Consider the following 11,445-nt stretch of genomic DNA (forward strand, 5'->3'; position numbering starts at 1 on the left):
AAGTTTCATCAAAATCAAAAAATATGTGGTTAAAATTTTCAGATTTTTTGGGTGATTTGACATGGAATGACCCAACATGCATGTATGTTAATAATTATTGTAGATTTTTCCAGATTTTGGTAATCACTGTGCTTAAGTTTGTATTTTTCTAATGATTTTAACACAACAATTAACTTAAAAGTTTAATGGAATTTCAAATGTAAAATTTGTAGTAAAGTTTTAATACATTTAATAATATTAATAGTATTTGTCTAATATTTTAGTATTCTAAATTTATTTAAATTTCTAAAAGGACATTATTCCTACTTCCTTTAACAATGATTTAATAATAATAGTTTGAATGTAAAAAATCATATCCATCAATAAATGTAAGTTAGATCATACTATTTTATCTTTTTATCTGTTTGATTCGGAAACTGACATGCACAGTAATTAACTGAATTACATTAAAGAAGATTACAACTGTATGTAATAATATAGGCCTACTATACATCATAAAAAATATTTACTACAATAATAAATTAGATGAAACACTATTCACTATAAAATAATTTCCCATTTAAAGGCTTTTGTAGTTTTCATTTGCTGAAAAGTTTTAATACATTAGTAACATTTTCTTTCTCTCTTGGTATGGTATTTGTCTAATATTATAGTATTCACAAGGAAATATACTGGTTTTACTACAATTCAATGAAAACAGATAAAAAGAATATAAAATAGTAAGATCTTATTAAGCTACATTCATTAATGGATGACTTTCTACATTTAAATTAGGGATATGTCCTTTTAGAAATTATATAAATTTAGAATACTAAAATATTAGACAAATACTATAAAGATAAAAAATATTATTAAATGTATTAAAACTTTACTACACATTTTACATTTGAATTTCCATAAACTTTGAAGTTAATTGTTGTGTTAAAATCATTAAAAAAATACAAACTTTAAGCACATTGATTACTGAGATCTACAATGATTATTAAATACATGCATGTTGTCAAAAGAGTTGAATTAATTAAAGGCGTATAATAGGAAGTCACAGTGAAATCTATCCTATTGTGAAGCTGATAAAAACAGGCCCACCCAACATTGTCCACTCTACATTAACAATGGTATATTCCATTTTGGGTGGTTTTCGTCCAGGTGGTTATTGTCCTTGGTGGTTTATGTCTGACTTCCATTTTGACCAGTATACCCGGGTAACCCTAACCCCTACTTGAAAGAAGTACTAGCTTCCTTTTTGTAGTGCACTGGGCCTACGGTTTAATATAGTCCTTACCCAAGGAGAACCATAGGCAAGCTTACCGTTCGAACCAGTGCCGGAACCAGATTTTTTTTTATATCTAAAAACTGGGGGAAAAGAGGCGTAACCACCTTTTTCCCCCCAGTTTTTAAATATCAAAAAATCTGTATCTCATTAATCGATCCTGAGTTTTTCGTCAAATATGTTTTTTGTGTCTGAGAAATTCTGTATCAGTTGTTTAACATATCCACAATTTTATTTTCGAAGCCTGACATTAAAGTTGCTCTATTGAGTACCATTCCAATAAGACTTTATTTTGGTGGTCCATAATTTTTGCTGTAGTTTATTTATTTCAGTAAAGGATGAATTAGCATCATTGTTTCTTTTTCTTTTCAGTGGAATTAGGAGGAGAAGCCTGAAAAACCCAAATCCACCAAGAGATCGGGACTATCTCTGATTGAGATCAACTTCTTGACTAATTGTGTTAGTTTTATCAGAAAGAAATGCAGTAGCCCTTTATTTTAGTTTGAATGTACCTTTTACAGAAAATGACAACACATATCATTAAAAAATACCCTTTGATGCTCTATATATCAAGTCGCATTATGAGGCTTAGGGACTGGAGTTGTTAGTTGTAATAAAAGATTCTGGTGTTTTAGTAGAATGTGAGGGCTGGAGACAGTACTGCTATACCTCATTGGTACCCACAGCTTATGTAACATGTTTTGAGAAAATTATGAGGCGTAGGTCATATAAAATGTTGTAGCCATGATCAGACAAAAGTTCAGAACGTTAAATTAATGTGCAAAGTACTATTGACATAGCTCATACAAAATGGAGATGTGTCTAAAATTTGAAATGGATTGGTGGCAGTTGAATATGCTGCCTATACAAATAGGAAAATAGTCATTTGGACTCTTGTATAAAGTGGCGTATGAGGAGTGGTGCCAGGATTTGCCAATCAGGGTCCACTGTGTATTGACCCTTGACTGGAGGAGACGGGGTGGGCGTTGCTCAAAATATTTCCCAAAAATGGTCCAGGGGTCGCGGCCTCTCAAAAATTTGACAATTTAGGGATTTCAAAGGCTTATTTAATCAGTTTTAGAGTATATAGTATAATTATGTACAAAATAAATTTTTTCTCCCTGACAAATAGTGAATTTTCTCCCCGACCGGGTTGGGGGGGGGGGTGCAATTCTCTCAGACACTAGGCTCCCGGCGCCACCCCTGTTATATTACTGAATAGCTACAAATTTGGTAGCTAATAAAAGACTTGGGTACTGTATATAGTATAGAACTAGTGTGTAGGAACCAGGAACTGAATAAATAAAACAGAAAATATTTTAACTCTGATTTTTGTGACAGACATTATCTTCTAAGTTGAATGGATACAATTTAAAAGCAGGGCCTAATTATATTTGATATATTTTGTAATGCCTATATTATAAATATTTGCAAAGTATTTTTGACCTTTGTAGTCCTCTTCTGACTGAAAATTCTCTATCTACAGTACTTAAAATATAATTTATGGATTTTTCGTAGTACATTAGCGCATTTCGGAAAGCGCCACCAGCGTCAGTTTATGTTGAGAAACTTTTTTGATGAGAATTAATCCCAGAAAAAGTATACTATGGAACGCCGTGTGTGCCAAAATCGATTTATTCTTAAGCATTTCAACTGATTAAGACGAAGATTAGGGACTGGAACCCAGTCTAACCAACTTGCTGCACTAACACTGTGAATATGTCGTTTCATAAAGTGTTGTCTGATAAGATCAAACGATTCGTACACACTGATGTGAAAAGATTCGTGTGGACAGGGACTGTGACTTTTCAAATGGTGTGGACCTGAAATGCATGTATGCTCAAGGGAAAAATATGCAAATCTTAAATGCATTTTCGAGCATTGAGGAAATAAAATTTCACGTGGGAAAAGGCTGTAGGGGATCTAGACACATACTCCTCCTTAGGGGTGGAATATTTGAAAGTCTCCCGCCTGCAAATATGCGGAATCTCTGGAATAATATGGGAAATTTGCATTGCAATAGCATTACTTGTAAACAAAAGACTTAAATTTCGACCATATTTTTCGACCAAATTGGAATGCATTTTTTTTTCAGTAATAACAAACCCATGCTTTTTGTAAATTTTTATCAATTTTTATTTGTGCTCGGCACAAAAAAAAAACATCAGTTTTGCTACAGAACTTCTATGAAATCCCTCTGTATCAAAATAACATCAATTTTGCTTCAGAGATTTCACAGATACAGTAAGTAGTTGTAAAAGATTTGATGACTAAAATTATAAAAAGTTCGTCAATTTTACATTTTTATTTAAACGCCTATTGACTTTTCTCCTATAGGATTGCTTGTCAAATTTCTTCTGACGAAAAGTATGCTTGTAGTGGTATGTGAGGTTTGTGGCGAGCTTAAAACACATTATTAGAACATAATGATTCTAACTGCAACCAACTTCGTTTGCTGAAGTATTTTATTAGACCAAGAATAGAAAATATATGAAAGTGCTCATATTTTTGTTTCAAATTGCCTATTTATGATGTTAAGACATGATTATAGGCCAGTTTTTATGTTAGAAACATTATTGAAACAGATTAATATCAAATAATTTAGAATTACAGTAAATCAATTCTTGAGAATTCTAAGTTTGCCCTCATTGTAATCATTAATAACGAATTTTAGTTCATTTACATTTCCCATCACCAGACATTTCACAGAAAGTTATAAAAGTATATCTTATAAGAAGAATAATAATGTACGTGTATATATAATTTTGCTGGGCATTAGCGATTGTGAGCGACATGGCTCTAGTTATGAGCTTTCTTAGCCATAGCTCTCTTCTTGGCCAGTGCCTTCATGATGGCAGCCTTCTTCGCCATCATCTTATTTCTTTTCTGAGTCTTGAAGCCTTAAAAAAAAGCAAAAAAATCACGAAATATGTTTAAATAAATGTATAAAATTATATCAGCTAATTAACGTACTAAACGTGTTTAAAAATGTATATAGTAAGTAACAATATAGGCCCAAATATAAATAGTTTATAAGCGGAAGAAAGATTATTTTCAACCAATGAGAGTTAAATATCTACTTATATCTATTCTTTTATAAAGTTGTGTATTAGTTTTATATATTTTTTATATGCAAACAAATTTATCTGGTTTGTTTACTTTATAATATACTTTATTTATTACTGTTAGTTTCATTATTATTATTTATTATTATTATTATTATTATTATTATTAACTATAACACCGGAGGCTATCAACAGACCAGCATTTTTACATAATAGTAGATTAAGTATTATATATTAACATTTATAACATGTATTTAGAATAACATACGCATGTGTAAATATAATAATAGTATAATATCAATGGTTCTAAGAAACAGTGATATAAAATAATGCATTTGATTTGATACCTTTTACCGACGTATTTATTTCAATAAAGGTATATTTGTAGGAGTATTCTCTGCCTCATTTACAATCTATATCCCTAAAATATTTCAATATTAATATTGTATATTTCAACTTTTGATAATTTTAACCCTGTAATTATATTTGTGTAATCCTTTACACATTGTAAACATAACAACAGTTTTATATTTATCGACATATATTATCAATTTTTAGCCTAATACGTAACATATTTTAAGTATATTTAAATTATTAATTGTAAAAGTTAATGTAATTGCTGCATCTGAAATATATACTTCAGACACGTGATAACATGAATAACCATTAAACTAATAGGTTAACATCATCATTATTCATTAATCTTTTTGATATGTAAATATTTCTTTTTGTTTATCACTACTTAATATTTAGGTTTTATTGTTTGTTCAGTTATGCAGTAAAGAAATGTAAACTTGGAGATTAACATCGACGACTCGAATTTATTGTAATAAATTTATTATAAAAATTCACATCACGAGGGCTTTTTGATAGTCGAGAATAACAATAGAATACCCGTCGTATACTCAGCGTTATGCAAGTCTTGGAAATACTCAAGCAACTGGGTCAAACAGGACCGACGAGATCGAAAACAATGTTGATTAATACTTAATAAGTGGTTTGTCTCTAGATTATTAACAATCGTGTTTTGGATTATTTTCTAAATGCATTTTCCAAGCAAATGGGGCGGTAATTTGAGACCAATGACCTAATTATTTGGTAGTGCGAGTAGTGATTGATAACATTTAGCCTTTTTACATGCCACTCATTTGTATATGAACTAGAGATCGATAATATATTTACTATGGTAATCTGAAATGATAATGTAAGCCTACTACATTAAAGAATAGAAAATCAGCGAAATCAAAATATATATCAATTTACATTTAGAGTCATATATATTTAATGATATACTGTAACAAATCTAATAAAGGAGGAATTTCAAAACAAAATTATAATCCTCAAATAATTTCATCTTGTTTGATATAATAATTAATTGACGTTATCTCTTGATAAACCAATAATTTAGTACTAGACTTACTTGCTACATTTCAGCTATGGTTTCAGCATTGAAACACTAACAACAACTACTGCTACTACTACAACAACTACAACAGCAACTAAAACTACTACTAAAACTACAACTACTATTACTACTACTACCACTACTACTACTACTACTAGGCCTACTACTGAAACCATAGCTGAAACATAGCAAATTACTAAATTATTCGCTTTTCAAGAAGTACCGGTAACTATGCATATATTCGCATTACAAGAATATATGCAGGTGTATCTATATTTAAAATAAACCTATTGTATTCTTAAAAGTTAATGATATCAATTTTTACTTTTACACAGATTTTAAAAGATCAGGAATAATTTTAATTTATTGGTTTTTTACTGTTAATTGTAAGTGAAATGTACGCACTCAACATATCTGTCTTAGAGATAGTGTGGTCTCCTTGCGTTCAATTAATAAATTGACAGTAATTATTTATCAACTTACCACTTGAAGACGAAGAGAAATCTGAAAATAAATTTTAAATATTAATGAGTTAACGAAATAGGAGCAATGATTTGCAAAACTAAAGAAATATGTGGAATTAAAACTCATTATATAAGAAAATAATGTTTCCACCAAAGGTTTAAATATATCAATTTCTATAATAACACAAATTACTTTTCTTTGTTTTCTTTATAATTATTTTATTTGTTATTGTATCTAGAGACTAATTAAAAATAATTTGTCTCATTTGCCCCCTCTGGCGCCACCCCTGCTATCAACAGACCAGCATTTTTACATAATAGCAGATTAAGTATTATATATTAACATTTATAACATGTATTTAGAATAACATACGCATGTGTAAATATAATAATATTATAATATCGATGGTTCTAAGAAACAGTGATGTAAAATAATGCATTTAATTTGATACCTTTTACCGACGTATTTATTTCAATAAAGGTATATTTGTAGGAGTATTCTCTGCTTCATTTACAATCTATGTCCCTAAAGTATTTCAATATTAATATTGTATATTTCAACTTTTGATAATTTTAACCCTGTAATTATATTTGTGTAATCCTTTACACATTGTAAACATTTTGGTCACGGTGCGATGTAGGGTGTGAATATGAGGACCATTTAAAAAATAGGTTTATCTTATATTGGAGACAGAAATAATAAATTAGTGCAATTACAGTAAATGTGTAAAGCGTTTTATATGTACTACCTTCACTTTTTTCGGAACTTATTGGGAATATTTTTAATGAATCTTTACATTTAAACTTGTGACGCTAAAAACCAAAACCCCATATTTCTATTTGCATAATATTTCCATTTCAACACCAATGCATGGCATGCATTTTTATTTTCAGGTATAAGAAGGGTCATTATGGTGAAAATTATCAAATACAGTATTGCTACTGACTAACGATTGGACCAATTGCATTAGACAGACTCCTGCCAAACATTTATTTTATTTTATTTTATTTTATTTCATTTCACACTCAACAGCGGGGAGCCCGCCACTTACAGAATGGAATAACATAAAACAAAGAGAACAATAAAGAACAATCCAGTTACAATACACACAAAAAAACAGTCAAAAATCTAAATATATAACTTAATTTTACGTTTAAACGTTCTAAATGAATCATAATAAATATCAATAGAATTATCTTTATCAACAAGAGAATTATAAAATTTAGGTAATCGAACAATAAAACTAAATTTAGTAGCATTAACACAAGAAAATTTAACATTAAATAAGGAACTGATAGAATTACGACATCGATAAGTTTTAACAGATAAACCAAAAACGGAAATAAGATCAGAACCATAAACTCCTTTAACGCAATTATAAAAAAAAAAAGAGAGAATCAAGGTAATTTAGTCTAGAACTTAAAGTAGGAAGAATGATATAATTGGAAGGGATATTACAAGTACGAGAAACAAATTTAACAAATCGTTTTTGAATAATATTAATTTGGGGTGTTCACAGCTTGAGGTCAAATGTCACTGTGGTCATCTTAAGGTCAAATCCTGAACAATGACTGGGTTCATGTTCTATTGAACATAGTATCTCTACTTCAACTTTTGATACTTTTTAACTATCAATTATTATTATTATTATTATTATTATTATTATTATTATTATTATTATTAATTTGATTAGTTTATTATTTTAAATGTTTAAACCTTGTTATTATATTTGTGTGTTTCTAAGTAAAGAAAGTAAATTTAAACAATTAACAGTATAAATTACAATTTAAATATTCGCATTAATAAATCAATGAAGAAATTATATTTACCTAGTGGAGGGTTGCATGCACAGATTGTGATCAAAATCCTTTACACATTTTTAACACAACAGTTTTACATTTGTTGCCCGTGAAGAAGCGCATTGATTTGACTACACTTTAAAGTCCACCCTGCAGGTTAAAGTCGTGTGGGGAGCGTTCATTCATGGTTGCTGCTCCTAAATTATCCGTCTCTTTGTTTAAATATTATTTAAAAACTCATTTATTTCGTTCTCTTTGGTTTCCCCTTTTCCATCCCTTGCCAGCTAGCTTTTTTGTAGTTCTTTGTAGTTCTATCAGGATAGGAGGTGCCTGAGTCCTGGGATGGCCGAGAATCAACTGGTGCTGGACAGGGTTCATTTTGGTAGATCCCTGCTCAGCGACGACGGCGTATCCCCATACTGCGGTTTGGGTGCTGGCTTGGATTTTCTTTTTTTTTATTTTCCATTTACATCTGCTCACTTGTTCTGCGCATTGAGACTCGTATTTTGCGCAATATAAATGAATAACCTTTAACCATTTATTAGCCCTATTATGATGCCTAAAGTATAATAATTGATAGCAAAAAAGGTATGTAATACCTGACCACGACACGTCTTTCTTCTTTTCTGGTTCTGAAATAAATATTTCGGACATGTGACAATTAACAATTAAGCTGTAAGTTAGCTTTATTATTCATTTATTCTTTTGTTTTTATATGTAACTATTTATTTCTGTCATTACTGGTTACTCAAGTTTTACTGTTTGTTTAGTTTGCTTTTAGAAAAAATGTAAACTTACAGCATAAACTTGATGGCTCAAACTTATTGTTACAAAATATTATTAAAATCCACAAAGTGAGATTTTAAACCCCTACCTCAAAGTTGGGAGCGAGCCTGAATGATTTTTATTTAACTTGTTTAGGTTTATTGTAAATTTGTGAGGTTTGCACAGTAATTTATTTTTACAATTACAATGTTCAAACAAACAAACAAAAAGATGTTGATTTAAATTAATTATATATGCAAAAACAAACAATGAAAATTATACATATATCAATTCCTGTACTTACACAAAATATACACAAATAAATTTCGCATTGTTATTGAAATATTTAAGCAGTGTCCTCTTGTTTATCACTATGCATATATTAGTCCCATTACAAAAATGAATACAAATTTATCTAAAAATGAACATTTTTCATTTAGTTCTCAAAGTTATATCGATTTTTATTTTTAAACAGCCACTGTTAGTTATATTGTTAAGGAAAAAATGTAAACTGTTAGTTATATTTTTAAGGAAATGTAAACTTACAGTTTGAATTCGACCACAAGGAATTTAGAAGAAAAACAGGTATATTAATGGTTATTTACCGTAAAAAATTACGAAAAAATGTTTAAATGAATTTACAAAATTATATCTGCTCATAAACATTTGTTTAAAAAATTATATAAGTAACGATATAATATAAATAATTTATAAGCAGAAAAAAAGATTATTTTCCAAACAATGGGAGTTAAATATCTACTTATATCTAATTTTTTTTATAAAGTTTTGTATTAATTTTATATATTTTTATATGCAAAGAAATTCATCTTGTTTGTTTACTTTATTGTTAGGTTCATTATTAATTATTATTATTATTATTGTTATTATTATTTCTATTATAATATTATGGTTATTATTATTATTATTATATTATTATTATTATTATACTATTATTATTATACTATTATTATTTGAGATGAAAAGGTCAAAAGACTAGGGCATTGTATGCACTCTACTACAGTAGTAACTGTCTAGTAACATTTTATTGTGTGTGCCACTTTCGGTCTCTCACCCTCTCTCCCTCTATTCTGTAAAAGTGGTGAGAATGATAATGTGACTGGACAAATATCTACAGTACTTACCATCGTCTCCATAATACACATCTGTAATTATAAATGAATGATCATTAAAATGTGTTAATAAACTTAGATATTTCTAACGGCACAATTCATTGTTGTCATCATTTATCACCTACCGTACCAACATCACATCACAATTTACCCACCATGTGACTCACTCATTCATAATTGAGCTAAAATATTAAATTTTGAACAATTTCGTTTAACTAAAACCAGTATCAAAATGTTGAAACTTTATGATACGCCTACTAATTAAACTATAATTTATAATATAATATATCATAGAAAGGATTTGCATATTTTGGAACAAAATGTAATTTATTTTTAAATAATATATGTCTACATCTATATAGAATATGTTTTTAATTAACATAGAGGCCTACATTATTTAAACGACACGTTAAGTAATTACGGTATTTTGTAAAATTATTCTTTATATTTTAATATTTCTCACTATTTTTTTTTCAATTAACATTATTCAATAAAGGATAATACGAATAAGAATAATATTAACATATTGAAGATATTCTGTCTGTGCTGACCAAATAAACTAAAAAATAATTAATATTAAATTTGTATACTCTAAGTATGTTATCATATTTTAATTGATAGTGTATAAGCCAATTAACAAAGAAACATAGATTGTCTTAACAAAATAATAATAATAATAATAATAATAATAATAATAAATTTGTATATCTAAGTATGTTATCAGATTAAATTATTATTATTATTATTATTATTATTGTTGTTGTTGTTGCTGTTGTTGTTGTTGGTCTAACATTTAATTATACTGTAAACTGACTGCCTTACATGAAGTCTATATAGTAAAAAGTTTGTATATCAGCGAAAATTAAATTTAATTGTTTCGATCTGGATTTAAATCTTGTGATTTAAATTTTTTTTTTCTTCATTTCACCACATATAAATATATTTATTACGGTAATGTCTTAAGAGAACACCAAAAGTTGAGCTTACAATACAGGCAGCCGACCAAGAGACACGCAGGACGGGGAAACTGGTCTGAAATTGAATCAGGAAACAAGTATTATTTGTACTGAATCTTCGTATTTGAACACATTTGTCAAATAAGGAAAATGTATGTTAACTAAACGTCGAGTGAGTTGAATAGCTTGGTGGTTAAGATGCTTGCCTTCCAACTCCAGGGTCCTGGGTTCAATTCCTGTCAGTATTGCAGGATTTTTTTTTCTCACGACCAAAACAACTCTACTCCCTAAATCTCATATTGAGATTTAGTTTATATAAAACATCGTGTGTATGTTTGTCACCTACAAGTAGGACAGTGATTGACAATCCTTGGCACATGTATTGTGTGCCTAAATAAATATTTTTTTTTTTAAAGGCAAGAACGTATACTTACCACAAGTCTCTTCAGTTAAATATTGTAAATCTAAAAAGAAAAATGAAAGAAATGCATATATTTAGTCTTTCAACGACTGGTTTTCACTTAGAATGTCGTGGAACTATAATTATACATACAGACAAACCATACATATACATATATATATATATATAT

At 28.8% G+C, this 11,445-nt stretch overlaps 2 protein-coding genes across 2 annotated transcripts in view; one reads left to right on the plus strand and one right to left on the minus strand.

Annotated features, from left to right (window-relative positions):
- Positions 1-2,599, plus strand: part of LOC117102102 (39S ribosomal protein L42, mitochondrial-like) — a 15,889-nt gene extending 13,290 nt beyond the window's left edge. The window contains exon 6 of the mRNA XM_033242303.1: positions 1,643-2,599. Within this exon, the coding sequence (XP_033098194.1) occupies positions 1,643-1,703 (61 nt within the window). The 3' untranslated portion in view covers positions 1,704-2,599. The remainder of the gene's footprint in view (positions 1-1,642) is intronic.
- Positions 2,600-3,717: 1,118 nt separating this feature from the next.
- The window catches only part of LOC117102101, an 18,331-nt gene continuing 10,603 nt past the window's right edge, over positions 3,718-11,445 (minus strand). Inside the window, exons 5-10 of the mRNA XM_033242302.1 lie at positions 11,290-11,319; positions 10,887-10,931; positions 9,912-9,932; positions 8,604-8,636; positions 6,224-6,244; positions 3,718-4,170 (exon numbers count right to left, since the gene is read on the minus strand). Coding sequence (XP_033098193.1) covers positions 4,070-4,170; positions 6,224-6,244; positions 8,604-8,636; positions 9,912-9,932; positions 10,887-10,931; positions 11,290-11,319 — 251 coding nt within the window. The 3' untranslated portion in view covers positions 3,718-4,069. The remainder of the gene's footprint in view (positions 4,171-6,223; positions 6,245-8,603; positions 8,637-9,911; positions 9,933-10,886; positions 10,932-11,289; positions 11,320-11,445) is intronic.

Source organism: Anneissia japonica, unplaced genomic scaffold (assembly GCF_011630105.1).
Source record: "Anneissia japonica isolate Jap-2015-1 unplaced genomic scaffold, ASM1163010v1 scaffold171446_len717541_cov154, whole genome shotgun sequence".
Classification (NCBI taxonomy): Eukaryota; Metazoa; Echinodermata; class Crinoidea; order Comatulida; family Comatulidae; genus Anneissia; species Anneissia japonica.